At 39.3% G+C, this 19,284-nt stretch overlaps 1 protein-coding gene across 2 annotated transcripts in view; it reads left to right on the top strand.

Moving 5' to 3' along the window:
- The window catches only part of LOC111143189 (prostaglandin E receptor 3), a 186,404-nt gene that overhangs the window by 59,016 nt on the left and 108,104 nt on the right, over nucleotides 1-19,284 (top strand). For both annotated transcript variants that reach the window (XM_022496718.1, XM_022496720.1), the window contains exon 3: nucleotides 18,028-18,119. In XM_022496718.1, coding sequence (XP_022352426.1) covers nucleotides 18,028-18,119 — 92 coding nt within the window. The remainder of the gene's footprint in view (nucleotides 1-18,027; nucleotides 18,120-19,284) is intronic.

The raw sequence follows: 19,284 nt of genomic DNA, 5'->3' as shown, positions 1-19,284 counted from the left end.
AAAGAGCAGTGTTGAGGTGACGTTCATCACCAAACACATGGCAGCGCCGGGTCACTTAGATATGAATCAGAAGGGAGCCTGTGAAATGAATCCCAGTCCAGAAGGCAATTCTATCTATCTATCCATCTATCTATCTACCTTTTAAGTGAATTCTACTCCACCCCAATATGGAATTCGAATTCATGACCCCAAGATGAAGAGTAACATGCTTTACTGACTGAGCCAGCCAGGTGCCCCAAAAGACCATAATGAAATTAATCAAATAACCTGATTTTGCTTGAGCAAGAAGTTCCATCTCACCTCCACTACCTGTCAAATGGCCACGTGTTTCTCATATGCTGGTTACAAAAGAAACAACTGCAAATTAGCTGAATACTCATTCCTAATGTTATCCTTTTAGCCTAAATACTCGAACACATGTAGCTCATAAAAACTCAAATATTAGACAAGCAAAACTCTTCTACAGAATCATGAAATGAGATATTAGGGAGAAGAGTTCAATGTGCAAAGGAGTCACTTTTTAAAGGTAATTATCTCAGAAAGTTGAAAATAAAGTGCCTCTCTCAGGCACTATGTTTCTATGTTTCCCATAGAAACATAAGTGAATAGACCAAAATGATGTTAATAACAATTTGACATATGTTTATTTCATTTGATAATCCCAACTTCCTGTGAAAGGAAATGGAGGCAATGTTATCATTATTCCCACATCATAGATAAAGTAAATGAGATTTATAAAACTTAAGCAAGCTTGTCCATATTTAAAGTGAGTTAAGATTGAAGTCCAGGTTTTACAATCTATTCCTGAGCTGTGTTGTAAGCCCAGTATGAGGAGAGAGCAGACTTGTTTCACACAGAAGTATGATGCTATGCCACTTCTCTTTGACCTTACAGAAATACTATACAAATTTGGGGGAAAATATTATGCAAACAATTTGAAGTCATCTTCAGCTTTGGAACATACCTATGTTAGGGCTCCCAAACCAGTCTCCTTATGTCAGGTCAAATCCTAAAGCCTCAGAGATTGTACATGTCCGATAATTGATTCATTTTAAGCTAGACATGATGAAAACACTATTAGTTTCCTTACATCAGTATGGTTTTTCTGTATTACTTTAGGCATTTTCTTGAAAACTGCCTAGAATTTATTCTAGCTGATGGGATGCTTTATCAATGTGTTAGATTTTGGTGAACTGCAAAAAAAAAAAAACAAACCAAACCAAAACAAAAACAGAGAACAAAAATGACAATGGCTAAAAAGAAGATAGAAGGACATTTCTTTCCAACTTATATAAATTCTGCATATAAGCCGTCCTGGGCTGATCTGGCCATTCCTGATCATTAGAGATGGATGCTGTTTTTAGCCATTCTTAATGCACTGCCTCATGGTCCAATACAGCTGCTTAAGGTCCAACCACTTACCTGTCTCTGTTCAGAGAAAGGAGGAAGAAGTTAAAAAAAGAGAGCATTCCCTTCCCCTTAAGGAGATTTCCCAGAAGTGTCATCACCTTTCTCTTGTATATGATTGCCCAGAATTTAGTCACACAGCACACTTAACAGGAGAGAGTTGAAATGCAGTATTTTAATTGGAGCTTAGCTAATAATCAGGGTTCTAGTATAAAGAGGGAGAGAATGGATATTAGAAATGAACTGGCAATCTCTGCCATAGTAAAAAAGTAGTTCCTTATTTTATGTACCATTTCTATTATTGAAATATATTTCACATGTAACAGTGTACAACACATTAATTTGATACATTTAAATGTTTTCATACGATTGTCATTGAGGTGGAATTTAGCACCTCTAGCCCATTATGTCATTATCATTTCTTTTTAGTGGTTGGAATAAATCCTAGTCTTTCACTAAACTTGATGATTATAATACAATATTGTTGTCTATAATCACTATATTGTGTATTGGATATCTAAGACTTATTTACTACTTGTTGCCAGTTTGTAGCTTTAAACAATATCTGTCCTGTACCTGCAACCCCCTTCCCCCAGTTAACCACCATTCTACTCTCTATTTCTATGAGTTTGGCTTTTTCAGATTCTACATAAAAGTGATATCATATTTGTCTTTCTCTGACTTATCTCACTTATTGTTATGTCTTCATGGTCCATCCATGTTGTCGCAAATGGCAGGATGTCCTTTCTCATAGCTGTATCCCATGACATTTTATTTTTTTTTTTAAGAATTTTTTTTTTTTTTATTTGACAGACAGATCACAAGTAGGCAGAGAGGCAGGCAGAGAGAGACAGGAGGAGGAGGCAGGCTCCCTGCTGAGCAGAGAGCCCGATGCGGGACTCGATCCCAGGACCCTGAGATCATGACCTGAGCCGAAGGCAGAGGCTTTAACCACTGAGCCACCAGGCACCCTCCCATGACATTTTAAACATATTTTCTGTATTTTATGTCAGAAAATCTATTAAGTTTCTGCCTAAGTATCATAGTTATTATGTTATTACATACTATATTACTACCATATTACTAAGAACAAAAGAAGCTGGATAAAAAATGATTGGCTAAATTATTTTGTATTTAAATAACTGACTTCCAAACTATTGTTACAGAAGATGTAGATTCCAGTTGGCCAAATTGTGACTAATGGGACTTTCATCATTTTTCTTTGTTTTTGCCACTTAGAGAAATGAGAATGCATTGAGGATTTAGACTTATCATAACAATTAGATATGTACACAACATGATGAATACTATTTAATTATATACAGTTTATAACATTTTTACTGGTGATGAGTCAAGATTTTCTTTTAATGCCTCACACAGTGTCTTACACATAAAAGATAGGCAATCAATGAATGCTAAATTGAATTGACCTCTGCTACTCAGTCGAATCTATTTGCCTGACAGATAAAAGACCCTTGATAGCTTCTGCTGGTATTCAATCACTAGTCTGATGACTAGCGTTACGCTGGCTCTGATTTAATCCGATTGTACTAGATGGTTGTGGGTTGTTGCTGAGGACAGGCAGAACCACAGGGAATCAAATCCATTCCTGGATATGTAAGCATTTTGCTTAGACAGTGATCATACCTGCAGCATCAGAGATTAGGAAATCCTCCAGAATACTGAAGTGCATAGAGGTCAGTCAAATCAGCTCTGCCCTGGAGCATAAGGATTAATTTATCATGAAATTCATTACTCAGTGCAATTACCATATTTACCATCATCTTTAATCTTACTCAGTCCTTCTCAGCTATTGATTTGGTAATATATTATAGGAGTATATTTGATTATTTTCTTTTTATCTGAGTTGTATGTCCTGTGGTTAACCTTTTAAAGCATGGAGATAAAATTACAGTAAGACCCTCCACCAACTGTCTCTGATTATAAGTTATACAACAGAACAAAACTTACACGCATTATAAGGTTTAATTTGTTTTTAGACACACACACCTGATTGTTTGGAATTAGGATGGCCTTCTTCTTTTTTTTTTATTATGTTAATCACCATACAGTACATCATTAGTTCTTGATGTAGTGTTCCATGATTCATTGTTCGTGTATAACACTCAGTGTTCCATGCAATATGTGCCCACCTTAATACTCATCGCTTGGCTAACCCATCCCCCCTACTCCCCTCCCCTCTAAAACCCTCAGATTGTTTCTTTTTTTTTTTTTAAAGATTTTATTTATTTATTTGACAGACAGAGATCACAAGTAGGCAGAGAAGCAGGAAGAGAGAGAGGAGGAAGCAGCCTCCCTGCTGAGGAGAGAACCCAATGCAGGGCTCGATCCCAGGACCCTGGGATCATGACCTGAGCTGAAGGCAGAGGCTTTAACCCACTGGGCCACCCAGGTGCCCCCCCCCCAGATTGTTTCTTGAAATCCATAGTCTCTCATGGTTCTTCTCCCCCTCTGATTTCCTCCCTTCATTTTTCCCTTCCTTCTCGTAATGCCTTCCATGCTATTCCTTATGTTCCACAAATAAGTGAATCCTATGACAATTGACTTTCTCTCCTTGACTTATTTCACTCAACATAATCTCCTCCAAGTTCCATCCATATTGATGCAAATGTTGGGTATTCATCCTTTCTGATGGCTGAATAATATCCCACTGTATATATGGACCACATCTTCTTTAGCCATTTGTCTGTCAAAGGGCATCTTGGCTCCTTCCACAGTTTGACTATCATGTATGTTGCTGCTATGAACATTCGGGTGTATGTGGCCCTTCTTTTCACTACATCTGTATCTTTCAGGTAAATATCCAGTAGTGCAATTGCTGGGTCATAGGGTAGCTCTATTTTTAACTTTTTGAGGAACCTCCACACTGTTGGAGTGGCTACACCAACTTGCATTCCCACCAAAAGTGTAAGAGGGTTTTCCCTTTCTCCACAACATTTCCAACATTTGTTGTTTCTTGCCTTGTCAATTTTTGTCATTTTAACTGGTATCAGGTGGTATCTCAATGTGGTTTTGATTTTAATTGCCCTGATGGCTAATGATGTTGAACATTTTTTCATGTGTCTATTAACCATTTGTATGTCTTCTTTGGAGAAGGGTCTGTTCATGTCTTCTGCCCATTTTTTGACTTGATTGTTTTTTCGGGTGTTGAGTTTGAGACGTTCTTTATAGGATGGACTTCTTTTATTAGTCATCTTGGACACTGTTGCATTTTCCTTCCTGGTCACCTTTATAATGCATTGAATTGAAAAGAAAAAGCTCATAATCAGATTTCTGAAGGTAGTCACTACATTTATTTAAGAGCTATGGACATTTTTTGGGCTATTAAGCATCTCTACTTTTGTTAATGGCTAGGGTGAAAATGGTACAGTGTACAACTTAGATATTTTTAAAATTTCTTTTTACAAATTTTGTATAAAGAACAAAAATTCATCACAAATCCATGTTCTCTGATGGCTGAGGCAGGGTCTGGGAGGTGGGACAGTAGAGGATGGATTTTTCAACTTACAATTGAAGGTGTATTGTCCATCTGTTTTTCTCACTTTGTGTTAACTCAGTGTCTTTGAGGGAAATGTTCTTGTTTCATGGTTTCTCCCACTTCCCCTTCCCTTACCCACGATAGCATCTATATGATGGAGAAAGCTTATGTCCTCTCATGATAATGGAGGCAGATAAGGAGAGGCCACTTGTCTACATATAGCCTTAATCCTGTCTCTTGGCTCCTTCCATTTTCCCTAGAGTTGACTTTGGTCTTGCTGGTTGTGGGGAAGCTGCTGGCGTCCCGGCTAACTCAGGGCTAGTGAATCTGGTAAACTGTTTCCTCAGCACATTTTGAGCATTGGGGTCCTACTTTACTTGACCCCATTTTTTCTTACTGGCAGAGACTCTGCCATTCCTTCCTCTGGACAATGGCTTCAGCTATCTAAACCCTAGGAGTGACCATAGCCATAAACATAGCAGCTCCATAGTAGTCCCTCAGGCATTCAGCTTTTCTTTCTCTTCTATGAACCCCAGGGGGCCTCCTCTACCATGTGAAGGTTGGGGATACTCAGAATGATTATGGCCTCCTCTCTGCCATTCCCCTTCTCTAGAAGTATGCACACATATGTGCCAGAGCAAACTGTGAGGCTGTGTCCTCAAGAGCTCAAAACCATTTCTTCTTTCCATTTGGGGTTTCTGTTCTTTATGTCATCCTTCCATTTCTGGGGTTTGATGTTGAGACAGTTATGGAGCAATAAGGATATTATTCCCTCATCCCAGCACTAGATGGGCTTTTGTCTACAGAGATCCCTCCATGTTTTCATCCTTCTTATTGACAATCAGTCACCCATTTCCCTGGGGCTATAATGATAGATGGGTTGCCACAGGTGTGGGGAGGAGACCAAAAGAATACAGTTAGCAACCCAAAAAATAATTAAGCAGTATTTAAGTATTTAAAGGATATTGCCATTGTTTACTAAAATACCTTATCTCTTCTGAATTGCACAACTTCATTCCTTCCCATCCGTCAAAAAATACATTTAAAAATATTTTTTCCTCTCAATTGGTAAGTAGTAATGTTAGTTCCTAGACTACTCTTCTTTTTTAGTAATTTTGAATAGTTAAAATAATTTCATCATTTTGATCCATCTAAAGAATATCATAATTTAAATCAATTAGCAGCATCAGAGCTAGCCACAATGGCCAAGCCATACATGCTGCATGTCCAGTAACAAGTTCTCATTACTCAACCCAACAATTATGGGCACCAAGAGGCATCTGGCCAGCTCAAGTTCTCCATGATGATAATCCCTGCAGTGCGCAATCTTTTAGAAACTAGGCTCAGGTTGAAGTCTACTGGGAATAGGGCTGTATCCTCCTGCTTCTGAGAGCCAGGAAACTGCAATGTGGAACAAACCAACCAAATTCAGTGTCAGAGAGCCACAAGGATGGTGCAGGAAAGGGTTAGTCTCCAGTGTACCGTCTTGTTGAGACCAATCAATTGTTCTTCCTTTTGAATAGTTTACCTTAAACAGAGAAGGAGTGCATAAAAGATAAGGCAAGCTGTGAATTTGACCAGGTGTGCATGGTTATCATTAAGATTAAAAAAAAAAATTAAATCTCCCTTCTCTATATATAGTGCATTGTAAATCAGCCAGCAAATACTAACTTGTGCCATTCTGCATCAGACATCATGCTGAGCTCTTTGGAGTTAGAGAATATTTACAATACAGTCCCTGATGTTAAAACTAGAGTCTGTTGAAAGATCATTCATTCATTCAGCAAATAGGTATTGATTGAGTTCCTCCTTTGTGCCAGGCACTGTGATTTGTGGGTACAAGGCAGAAACAAAATAGATATGAACCCTGCTTCCATGGAGCTTATAATCAGGAAATACTGTATTCAGTAAGTGACTCCGGCTGTAACCAAATATCCCCAGTTCTGCCATATGGTGTTCCTTTCCTTTCCCAGCAAATAAAATAATTCAAGCATGTTCTGGGTAACTTCCGCAGGTGCAGTCCCTCCTGAACCCGCTGATGATTCCACTGTCACTTGGCAGGTCTCATTCTGGATTGGCTCTCTGCATTCCTGCTGGTTCCTTCAGCTTTTTCTGTGTTTCGCTTCTTTAGGCAGATGTCCTCTCCCTGCAGTGTTCACCTCCACACTCTCCGTGAGCCTCTCCCTTCTTTCTCTGAGGTCTCACAAGCTCTACTTTGTAAGAATCTTTACTGAGGGCTTCATCTGAGGAAGAGGTGAGCGGAGAGGAAGGAAGTGAAAAAAAACAAACAAACTAGAATTTAAACCCATTGATAACTATTCCTTAACGTGCATTGGTGTTCACAGATGGACACCATCTATCTCAGCTCTGCAGAAGTTTGTTTGGGTCACACAGACTTTCTTTCAGGGTCCCAGGACTGTAAGTCTCCAAACCTGTTCCAGCTCCCAAACAATCCCTCCTCATGAAAAAAAGAAGCCAAACATCGTTTTACCTCCCAGAAACACAGGTCTGTCCACCAGGAAGGCTGCCCTTTACAACAGTCTACAGGGCAACTCTATGCCTGTCTTAACTCTTCCCTTCTCGGCCATGGACTTCACCTTTCCAAAACCCAAAAGGCTTATTTAAGTATTTTCCCAAACAAAAAGAATGGAATTCCCACAAAGGTGAATTCCACTGCTATCTTTGTATCACAGAAATGCCTTTACTTTGTTGTATTCTGCCCACAAGTAAGGGGAGGCCAGGAATGATGTAAGGGTGTATTATGTGGCAACCCCCCCCCCTCTCTTGGAGGCCAACAGCAGAAGGATGAATGAAGTCTCCTGGAGGAAGAAATAGCTGGATAGTGGGAGGCAGGTATATGCGGAACAGCATTTCAGACATAGTGAAGAGCATGTGTAGAATCCCCAAAGTTCCAGGAGGCACAATATTCAAACAATAGCAAGGCAGGCACTGGTGAGGCATGGAGAAGGCAAGAGAGATGAATTAAGTCTGAGAGGTGGACAAGAGTCTTGTATGCCATAAAATTGATTTTGACCTTTATACTAAAGATCATAAGAAAATAGCAAGCAAATAACGAGCAATTTTATGAAGCCCATGTGTGGGCATACTTGTGAATGTATGTGTATAATGACAAGGTTTTCTTTATCAGCATCTGTGTGGAGAATGGCTTAGCTAATGATCTCAGGTGGCATATGCTAGATGCTAAATGAGCAGGAACAGTGGTATGTACTGATATTTTCCCACACAAATGTAGATTTATTAGACATCAAAAATTTCTTCCCAAAGCTCCAGGAAGAAGGAATACTGTAGCCACAAATGATGTTCCTAAAGTGTGAGGCAAAATATAATACTGTGATAATTTATCTAATAGGTCTATGTGACTATACACATTGCTGAAAAAGTACCTGGTAGGATAATCTTATGGAGGAAGAGTTCCTCCTGAGTTGACATCAAAGGCAGACATAGGGTAAAACTAATGAAACTCCAGCTTCAAAGCCCATCCTTCACAAGGCCTTTTGGACCCTGGGCTCATATTCATTTTATTAAAGAAAGTTTTATACTCTTCAGGCTCCCCAAAATCTGGACCTACTGTCTAATATAATAACCAGGCATTCATGGAGAAAGTGGGATCTGAACTAGCCTTTGAAGAAAAATTAAGTTTTGTATATGCCAAAAGGAATGAGAGCTCTTTTGTGCTGAGGAGGACAGGAGGGACAGTAGTAGTGCATGGGGTGATTGGGAGGCAGTGAGTTGATTAATCAGTGGAATCTGCTTTTCCAACTCATCATCTACGGTGTCTGTAGAGACGTAGTTTAGTTTTTTAGGTTCTTTGGGATATAATAAATGGAGTACTTCTCAGGTTAGCTCAAGCAAGGGGAGGTCTATTGTAATGGAATATTATGGGCAGGAATATGTAGACTGGGGTTGGAGGAGAGGTCAGGATTCAGAGATTCAACCTGCAGAAGAAACAATTTCACACTAGTCTTCTACCATCATTGGACCTAACTATTTTCTACCTGCTTGATAGTGTTTCCATTACCAACTACCAAATCTCTCTCTGTTGTCAATATAAATTCTTAATTTAATATTTTGTTTGCTTACAATATTTGCTTCCTTGTGGCTCTGGTCCTGCTCTGGTCCTCATTCTCTTAACATTTCAAAATTCAGGTCCTCTGAGAGGAAATTTCTGCCATATCAGTTCACTGTTCCTTGACTAGCAAGGTCATAGATCAATGGCTAGCCTATGGCTTGGGTTTGTATACCTTTTCCAGTTGGGTATGCCTGGAATGCAGAATCCTTATACAAATATGGCAGCCTGTGACTGCCCCGTCAGCAGGGGTTGTGCAGAGGAATTTCCCTTGTGAGCATCTGTAGGTGCAACTGGGGTAATGAATGGCATGTTCAGTATAGCTGAAATCATACTAGCTCATACTTCCTGAAAGCTTCCTCTCCATCCCTGTGTCAGGTTCTATTCTAAGCACTTCCTATATATTAATAATCTGTGGGGTAGTAACTACCTTTGTCCCCATTTAGCTGAGGAGGAAATTGATGCCCTGAAGATTCAAGTTACTTGCTCAGGATCATGCAACTAATAACTAGTGGAACCTGGGTTCTAGCCAGGTAGTAGTTTTTAAAGTCCATTGTCTTCTCCATCATATGCGAGATTTTATCTGAGATTTTAGGAAGACTGGTTTGTAGCAGAGATCAGAGGCAGAGAAATCACTTACGGGACTAAAGTAGGTTGCAGTGATGCAGTGGGTGAACAATAAAGGAGGGACTAAAAAAACACCGAATGGATGGGAAAGAGAGGATTTCTCAGACATGTACAAGAAAACAAGAGCCACTTGGATTTGATGATAAGTTGGAACAGGGGTTTTGAAATAAATATTCAAATGAAACACATTATACATGCCCTCCTAATGAAAAAACAAATTGGAGAATATATTTAAAATTCCTTAGCATGGAAAAATGATTAGTTGGCTGTTGGAAAGTACAGTATCTAAAGACTTTATCCAATGCTGTGGAAAAAACTGTTATATTCTTTCCTACAGAGAAGTATCATACCATGAAAATGTCCCTGCCTCTAGATATCCCCACAAAAGGCTGGTTAGACTAGGTTATTGAGAAACTATGGTTTTTCTAATTTAGGTCAGAATTTTGAAGGAAAAACTTTCCCCCCTTCCTTTGTAGCATGGAATAAAGAAAATTTCTGGATGAGCTATACCTCCCATGTTGATATTCAAGCTTCCCAGAGTCTCCTGGGGAGGCAGATGTGAGGGCAAATATGCCAGGCACTGTAATAAATGTGGCAGAGGTGTGAACGATATTCCCTGAAAGCCAGAGGCTTCAGCACCTACTGCTGTCTGTGGGGTCTGAGACATTCCTCTCAGAAGCTGGATATTTAACCTGTACTCCTTCTTCCTGCATTAGGTTGCTGGCTACCCATCCTCAGTTTATAGTTCCAAAAACTGTGTCCAAGTGTTAGACTTCTTTGACTGGTAGCAGTCTTGCCTCCCCGATCGCTCTGCAGCTCTACCCAATCTTAGTTCTTCTTTTTCACATCCTATACGTCTTGATGAAAACTCAAACCCCACCTAAATCACTTTTATTTCCCTTCTCTTGAATTCTTGAGGTGTTTACCACCTGTCTTATTGCGAGGAAAACATTGTTCACTGTATTTAAGGTACATTCTCTTTAGACTGTATTTTAATGTTTTAAAAAGGAGAAGAGATAGAATGCCTTCAAAAGACCTGGTTTAAGTCAAAGTATTAGAGGCCACCTAGCCTAGTTACAGTGTAATTCCTGTTGGTCAGAAGGCTGTAAAAACCCCAAAGATGAAGTTCTACTGAGGAGGAAGTGGTAAGACATTGGAGCCTTTTGTGCTGTTCTAGCTGCTCAGAATCTCATGGAGAACCATGAGAACAATCATTAGGTCTACCTCTTTTGTTCCTCTGAGAAAAGAGCAGAAAAGGAAGGACAGTTTTGAAGAGTAAGGAGGGAGCACTGTTTCTGCTTGTTGGTAGCGTGAAATAGCAGGACACAGCTTTAGACATGCGAAGACCAGCATGCGTAGAGGGACTATAGATGATCAACAGCTGTATGCCTTTCCCTAGAATTTTGCTGAAGCTTACATATCTATCTTTATTTCCTATACAACACAATTCATTAATTGATTTTTTTTTAAATCAGAAAGCAATATTTTTATAGTCAGGTAATGAATTAAGAGCCAAAGTTTTAGTTTCTAGTCCTGGTTGTAGGTCTACACTTGAGCAAGTCATTTTACTGAGCTTTAATTTTTTTCACTTATGAAATGGAAATAGTATCAACCTACTTAGAGACACTCTATGTACATCATTCATTTAAACATCAAATAGTAATAAAGCTGTATTGTGGAAGCCTCTGGTCTAGTCACTGCGGGTGCATCAATTGAATAGTAGCAGATAAAAATCTCAGTCCTGAGGGGCTCATTGATTAGTATTATGGGCCAGGCTTTCTCCCTTCCTCCTTTCCTTCCTTCTTCTCTTTCTTTCTTCCTCTCTTCCTTCTTTTCCTTCCTTCCTTCCTTCTTTCCTTCCCTTCTTTCTCTCTCTTTCTCTCTTTCTTTTCTTTTCTTTCTTTCTTTCTGTCTTTCTGTCTTTCTTTCTTCTTTCTTTCATTATTTGCTGAATAGCTATGATATACTGTAGGGTTATTTACAAGTGGATCAAATCTGTAAATTAGTTATTGGGCTTTGTGATGGAACAGAAATAAGGAAGCAAGCTGACATTTAGACGGAACTTTGCTGCAAACAAGCTCTATGACTATAAGACATAATGTTAACTCATATCCTTACCTGTAGATGAGAATTAGACTGAGTGATTACTTTAGCTTTAAAATGTGCGGTTTTGTTTACTCCTACAGGGATCACAATGGTGATTAAGAACTCTCTCAGTTCTCAGGAAATGGGTTGCAAAATTCCAACAAATAAGATGATGGCAAAAGGCACCATGTTATACTCTGGAGCGTGATCATATGCCATTTTCTGTCATTTTCTTGTTATTTCACTTGTTTCCCTGCTATATTACACCAAAGTAGGAATCAAAAAGTGCATAATATATATTTATTGTCTGGATCTGGTAAAACTCATTTGACACCAGAAGCTTAGATTTGCATTTCAGCATTCTAAAGTGATCTCTATTTTCCCCCCTCAAGTAGGCCAAATTCTGTCCCTATTGACTTATGTGTTTTACTTATTACTTTGACCAAGGACTTCTTTTTTATATATCATAAAAATACAAAGTTTGGAAAAAATTAAATTTAGTTCATCCTCCATTAGAATAATTTATTCATTCTAGATTAATGAAGTCTTATTATACTTGTATAACGAGAGAGGGACAATCTTATAAATAGTAGACCCTGATATGCAGTACAGGTGTATCTAGCCCAAATATTACAGTACCAGAGATGACAATGAATTCCCAAAGTTTCCAAGACACTAGTTTTACTGCCATGGGGATGGGAGACCGTGAGGCAGTATGGATTCTAGTTAGCATGTATTCTGGAACCTGACTCCCTGCATTTGAATCCAAACTCTGCCACATGCTGCTGGGTGACCCTGAACAAGTTGCTTAACCTCTCTGTGTCTCAGTTTTCTCATTTGTCAAGAGAAGATGATAGTGCAATTTCAAAGAATAAAACTCATTATTATTTGTAAAATGTTTAGAACAGTGTCTGAAAAATGGAAAGTACTTTATAATTTGGGGCTATTATTTAGGAGAGAGTTGGAGAGGAAGTAGGAGTAACAGATGCAGCACATAGAGAAGCTGGGTATAAAAAGGGAGGTGAGAAACTGGATTGCAAGCACAGGGAGGGGAAAAGTTCAGGCAGTCAAGCACAGGTGTTTCTGTGTCTTTTGTTTCTCAGGTTAGGGGAAGTCTATGAATATTTGAAGGTGGATGGAACAAAGCCAGTGAACAGAAAGATGGAAGAAGGGAAGGATGCTGTGGGGGTGGGATAATCTGTAATAAGGACACAAGTAATTAGAGAAGATAGAGGGTAATTACTTATTGAATAGTTTCTGTGTTCCTCAGAAAGCCAGCCAGACAGCTTTTACGATATGTTACGAATCTGGAATTGAAATTCTGAAGAAAACAATGCAGACTGCCATACCCCTCAGCTGTTCAGGATCAGGCAGTGGATGGGAGAACTTAGTGAGCTAGTGTGGGGTGAGTGTCTCATCAGAGGACACTCTAATGATATGCTAAAGAGGAACTATAACCCTGGAGTTCAGCTGGGTTATCCTGGAAGGAGCCTCACAGACAGACCAACACAGTGTTCAACAGACAGAGGCAAGATAGCTCCGGGAACACAGGCGTCAGGCATCTGCAGCCAAACCACAGGCAGCCCAGAGACCACCAACAGGCCATGGCAGGAGACAAAACAACTAAGCTGTGTTCAGCTGTCTGTGGAGTGGCCACTTACACATCAATGTTTTTGTCACAATTTCCACAGGAACATAATGTGGCCCAAGAGGCAAATTCGAATTGAAGATCTCACACACACACACACACACACACATACACAGTCTTTTCTATCTTCACTGGAATCTTTTTTAAGAATGTCCTATAATATGGCTTAGAAAATAGAGTCTCTTTAACTGAAATCTTTGGGCTCTCCTATCCAGAGAAAGGACCAGCATAGTTGGCAGATTGGGTATCAGGCATATTTGGTAATTTGAGAAGAACACACAGAACTACAAGCTTAGCTGAAACAAGAGGAATAGGACTTATTTTGGGCAGAAAAAAATTTTTTAAATTATTTTTAATTTTTTTGACATTTTCTTGAATATGAATGAATGAATGAATGAACGATGTTCAGTTAGCCAGCAGGAAACTCTTGGGCAGCATAAAGGACACCATCTTCGTGGTGACAAGGGGCAAAAGGCTTGAGAGAGGCTCCTCAAGGCCTGTACATCTTACACTCTCAGGAAGATGCATACTTGAGTGTGGATGAAAACCAGTGTATTAAAACGGTAAAGCATTTAAAAAAGTTTGGCACTGCCTGACGTATAGTCGGCTCTACATAGGATTTTGTCCCTTTCTCTCTTCCACCCAAGGTAATTCTTTTTTAAAATACCACTTCTCAATATAGATTAAAAAGTTTTGGCCCTAGCTAAAGGGATCCTAGGCATCAGGAGTAGGAGTGGAGAAGATTATTTTCAACAGGACTCCCTTCCCGGAGTTCTCCAATCCAGGCACACAGCAGCCTCCTCCACTACCACCAGCTAAACTTGGCTTACTAAATATATGGCAGGTAATGTATCCCACAAAACCGGAGTCCTACCCAGAACTTCTCAGATACAATATAGCAGTTCTGTGTACCCATTCCCTGCTTCTGCTTACTTTGCTGCTAACTGCTCTCACTGTGACCTTCAGAGGCTCACACAAGGACAGAGCCAGAAGGGCCTAGGAGTTTTGTTCCAAAGCAGCAGTGACTGATGAATGTGGGAGTAGAGAAACCCACACCCCTTGTTTGTAAGCGAAACAAATTTTGACATGTAATTTATACTCCAGAGTTTCCCCAAGGTTCAGACTGAAGCTAGAATCACTTAAAATTTCACTCCTGCTTGGCTTCTCCTCCAGTGTCCTACTTTCCCACTTCTTGACTCTTTTTTTTTTTTTTTTGGAGCTCATTCTTAATAAGTCACTTGCATACAAACCCTTACCTTAGGTTCTGCTTCTGGGAGTACTCAGTCTAAGACAGCCCTCACTTATTCATTCATTCCTTCATTCATTCACTCATTCAAAAATGTGCACTGAGTGCCTGAGTCCTTTCTTCTCAGTCCTGGAAAGAAAAGCAATACATAGTTAGATAAGATGTACCAATAGATACTCTCAAGGGAAATGTGGAGGATATAGAAACTACCTATTTCTAAGCCAAGGGAAACTTTTAATATATGAACGTATTATTACACCTGAAAAAGTGACATACATATAGTAGGTTCTTGTGGGTGCTGAAAAATTTGATCAGTCCTTGTCTCATAATATTGACCGTTGAGAAGAGCCAGTCATTTACTTAGAAATCAATTTATTCACCAACATTTATTGGGCTTCTACTGCAAATTAGAGTTTGTCAACTGACAGACTACGTATAATTTGAATAATGTGTACAAAGCTACAGGAATACAATAAAAGAAATAATACTTTTCCAAGAAAATGAAAGGCTGGGTCTTGGAGGATAAACAGGATGAATTCTGGACAGAAGTAGAGAGAGGCATTTTAGAAAGACAAGAGCAAACTCCGCAGTGATCAGGTGTGAAAAAGCATTGGCAGGGCTCTGATTGTATAGTTTAGGAACTAAAGCAAGGCTCCCATAAAGGAGAGAGGCAGGAGATTAGAGATTAACCTCAAGATACAGGATACCCACTCAGCAGTGGGTCTTTAGTACTCCAGAACTTTATCCTGTAGCATTGGGGAACATTCAAAGATATGAGGTTTGCCTTAGAAATAGTACAAGGGGCGCCTGGGTGACTCAGTTGGTTAAGTGTGGTACTCTTGCTTTTGGCTCAGGTCACGATCTCAGGGTTGTGAGACAAGTCCTGTGTCGGACTCAGTGTGCGGTCTGCTTAAAATTCTCCCTCTCCCTCTCCCTCTGCCTCTGCCTTTTCCCCTGCTTGCGTGCTCTTTCTCTCTTTCTCAAAAAGAAAAAAAAAAAAAAGGAATATGAAGGATGTGTTCAAGAGTTTGAGAAAGACTTGGGTCAGAACATGAATTAGTTAAAAGATTGTTCCTACGTTAATCATAAAGAATTTCCAATATTCAACCATTTTTGACCTGACAAAAATGTGAAGTTCAAACTGATCAGCAAGCCAGGAAGAACAGGAGAATCTGAACAATGGCACAAAGACTAGAGGGGAGGACTAAAATAAAAGAGACCCAGAGGAGAGAAAATTAGCATGAAATGAACAATCCACTGGCTGCGGGGCCAGAGTTAGCTGTAGAATATTGGGTGAGACAGTAAAGTAGAGTTTTCTGAGAATGATGGAGTGAATCATGGAATATTTGCCAGGGAAATAGGGTCCACTGGAGGGGTGGTTTAGAGAGTGTGGTAGGGAACTGTACCATGCTTCCCACTCTCGGCTCTATCCCATGTTACCTTGCAATGCCTCATGTCTTCAGTTGCTTCTTTTTAAAGATTTTCTTTTTAAGTAATTTCTACACCTAGGGTTAGGCTCAAATTGACAACCCTGAGATCCAGAGTCACATGCTCCACCAACTGAACCGGCCAGGCACCCCCCTCAGTTTTTTTCTTTTTCTGCTCCCTGACATTGGGGAGACATATGATACCCAGATTCCTACAGTTGTGTCTGCTCCTAAAGTCAAGCCAACAAATAATGCAACCCCAAGTACTTCATTAAAGCAGGCCTGTTAATATCGGGAAGAGAAAAGCCTAGTGGTCCTCTAGGACCAATCTAACCAGATTGTTCTTTAACAGGGACATACAGGGGATTCTGAAAGTCTCTGAGAATAAACAGAAAATCCTGTGGGGGTTGTTTTCCTACTCTGACCTCAACTCTGAGCACTCACCCAGAGCCACAATATTTCTTTTTTTTTTTTAATTTAAATTCAATTAGCCAACATATATGTTATTAGTTTTAGATGTAGTGCTCAATATTTCTATTTAAAGTGCCACTGAACTTCTTCTGTTTGTGCTGAAATAGATATTGGTCAAAATGTAATCTGTGTTGTCAAGAAGACATGTCATTTCATTGTCCTTCAAATAACACTGCTTTCCTAAAACAGAAATTATCTATTTGCTTAACACAGTCAGGACTTGGAGAACTACATGTCTGTCTGGATAGCTTATATCATTAATGCCACTTGAAATGGGCATGGACATACTGTTTAAAATGATCTTAACTAAAGTTTTGACAAAGAAAACACTCTAGGAATCCAATAAAAAAGACCAAAGAAACATTGAATTTCATTTCTTTCTGCTTTTTCTTGTAACAATTCTTTGTGAGAATTTAATTTCATTCTGCTACTTCTTGTAAGAGAATTAGTGAGAAATGTATACAGAGGAAATATTTTTCTTAATATTTTTTATAGAATCCAATGAACTTAAGCTACTATTTGGAGAATATTGTTCAAGCATGGGCCTCAGCCAATTACACAGACGTGTTTATTCATACCACAAATACTGACTGTCTATCCACCAGACACTGTGGTAGTTGTTGGAGACACAGTGGTGGGCAAAACTAGGCATGGTCCCTGCGCTCAAGAAACTTGTAGTCTAGTGATAACAACAAATACTAAACAAATAATGTTTAGTATTTAGTGTAAGAATAAATTTAGTATATTAGTATAACAAAAAATACTAAAAAAACAAACAAAACAAACAAAAAAACCCTTTGTTTACAAACTACAATGAGCTTCTGAAAAGAAAATAATGGGTATCACATAGTGGGGGACCTGTCCTACTCAACAGGATAGTCTCTGAAGAAGTGATATTCCAAGTTGAGATTGAAAGGACAAGTAGGAGTCAGCCAGGTGATGAGGGAACTGGAAGGGCACTCTTAGCAGAGGAAGCTTCAAGTGCAAAGGCCCTGTGGTAGGAAAAAGGATGACATTGTTCATGCTATTCATAGAGGGCTAACGTGGCCCAAGCAAACAAAGCTAGAGTTGCAGCAGAGGCTATATCAAATAGGACCTAGGAGGTCATGTTAAGAATTCTGGTCTTCATCCTAAGAGCAACAGAAAGTCACTGAAAGCTAGAGAGTGGTAGAATTGGATTTACCTACACTAATCATTCGACCAGTGAGTTTTTATTCAGTATTTAACAAGTGCTGTGATAACTGCTCTATGTACTTAGAAGTCATATCGGGAATGGTCTCTACCTTAAGTAATAATCTGGTGTGAAATTGTAAGAGGAAATTGAGGGTGTGTCAAAACTTTGAGGCAGAAATGAGATAGTCTTGGGAAGATAAGATCTAAAATATCTTCATTTGGTTATGGCCAATACAAGTTGGTATATAGAGTTTTGGTTCTGCTTTTTTTTTTTAAAGAATTTTGAAGGAAGAGTCTTCTGACAAAAGGAGTCATCATGAATAATTCTGTCCACTGAAACCCTCTGTCTGTTCACAGATCAGACACCACACAAACAACTATGCATCCAGTTCCACCTCCTTACCCCACCAGTGCTCCTCAACCTTGATGTGGAGTGACCAGTTGGAAAGGTGAGATTTAGAAGCTGTCTAGATTTACAGCATAGCCTTCCCCCATCTCTGTTCTGATCTGCCTTCATGAGACAAGGACAGAATATCTCTAAGAACTAAAGTGCAGATTAGGCACACACACCCAATTAAGCAGGACCAGATTCCTTTAAGGAGTTGTTCTTGTCTTTACAACTTCACTTGGATTTCCTCCAACTAAGATTCGCAGACTGGCTCCTGGCTGATTTTGTGACCAGTCAAGTCTCCTGTAGTAAAAGAGCCTGCATGTCACTGAATTTTCACACGAAGAACCGTGTCCGGGAGCATTTTAAGGCAAAGCTACCCTGTTTTAATTTGACGTCAGAACTCAGTGTACTCCTCACATGGTCAGCACACCCTTGTTTGCCCTTTGCCTAGATATGCTTGGAATAAAACGTGTACTTTAATGAAAGAACACTCTAGAAAGCAGATCGTGATGCCAAATACGATGCATAGTTGGTCGTATTAAATTCCAAACCTTAGTTTCCCCCCTCAAACACTTCATTTCAATATTTCTGTTATTGATTGTAGGGTTAAATGGTCATGTGGCTATTACTCCATTGTATGACCTTTTTTGTTTTAATGAAAGAAGGTGAAAAGTTTTAATTTTATTTTTTCAAACATGACACACTTGGCTTCTCAAATAAGTTGAACTGTCCATTGTAATGGACAGTCAGCATGTTCATTTTACTTCATTCCCTGGGTGAGGCTGGGCACAATGACTCCACTACTCTGTGTAAGTTGTGAAGATGGATGTGGACGTGTAAGCAGCTCAATGTCCTTGCCCATTTGTTCTCCCATGACTGAAATACCTGAAAGATAATCACTTCTGTTCCTCAGGGGAAGATCAAAATGTGTTTTTCAATAGAGATACACTGTGAAACAATGCCTACAGGATACCAATAAGCTGGCTGATTCTGGAATGTAGCTTAAAAGTCATGGGGACAATAAAATTTTTACTCAACTCACCTTTATAGTCCCACATCTTTCCCTTAAATATCTGCATGTAATACACCCATTCTGGGCACTTTTTCTTTTCTTTTTTTGCTATAAACACAGATTTCCTTGGAAAACAAATGAAGGGAAAAGAAGGGAGATATGCAATTCACATTTCTTTATTGGTAATCTCACTCTAATCCCATTTTTAATT

The sequence above is a fragment of the Enhydra lutris genome, unplaced genomic scaffold (assembly GCF_002288905.1).
Source record: "Enhydra lutris kenyoni isolate GAN:26980312 unplaced genomic scaffold, ASM228890v2 scaffoldscaffold9, whole genome shotgun sequence".
Lineage (NCBI taxonomy): Eukaryota > Metazoa > Chordata > Mammalia > Carnivora > Mustelidae > Enhydra > Enhydra lutris.
This window is presented reverse-complemented; position numbering and strand designations above follow the sequence as displayed.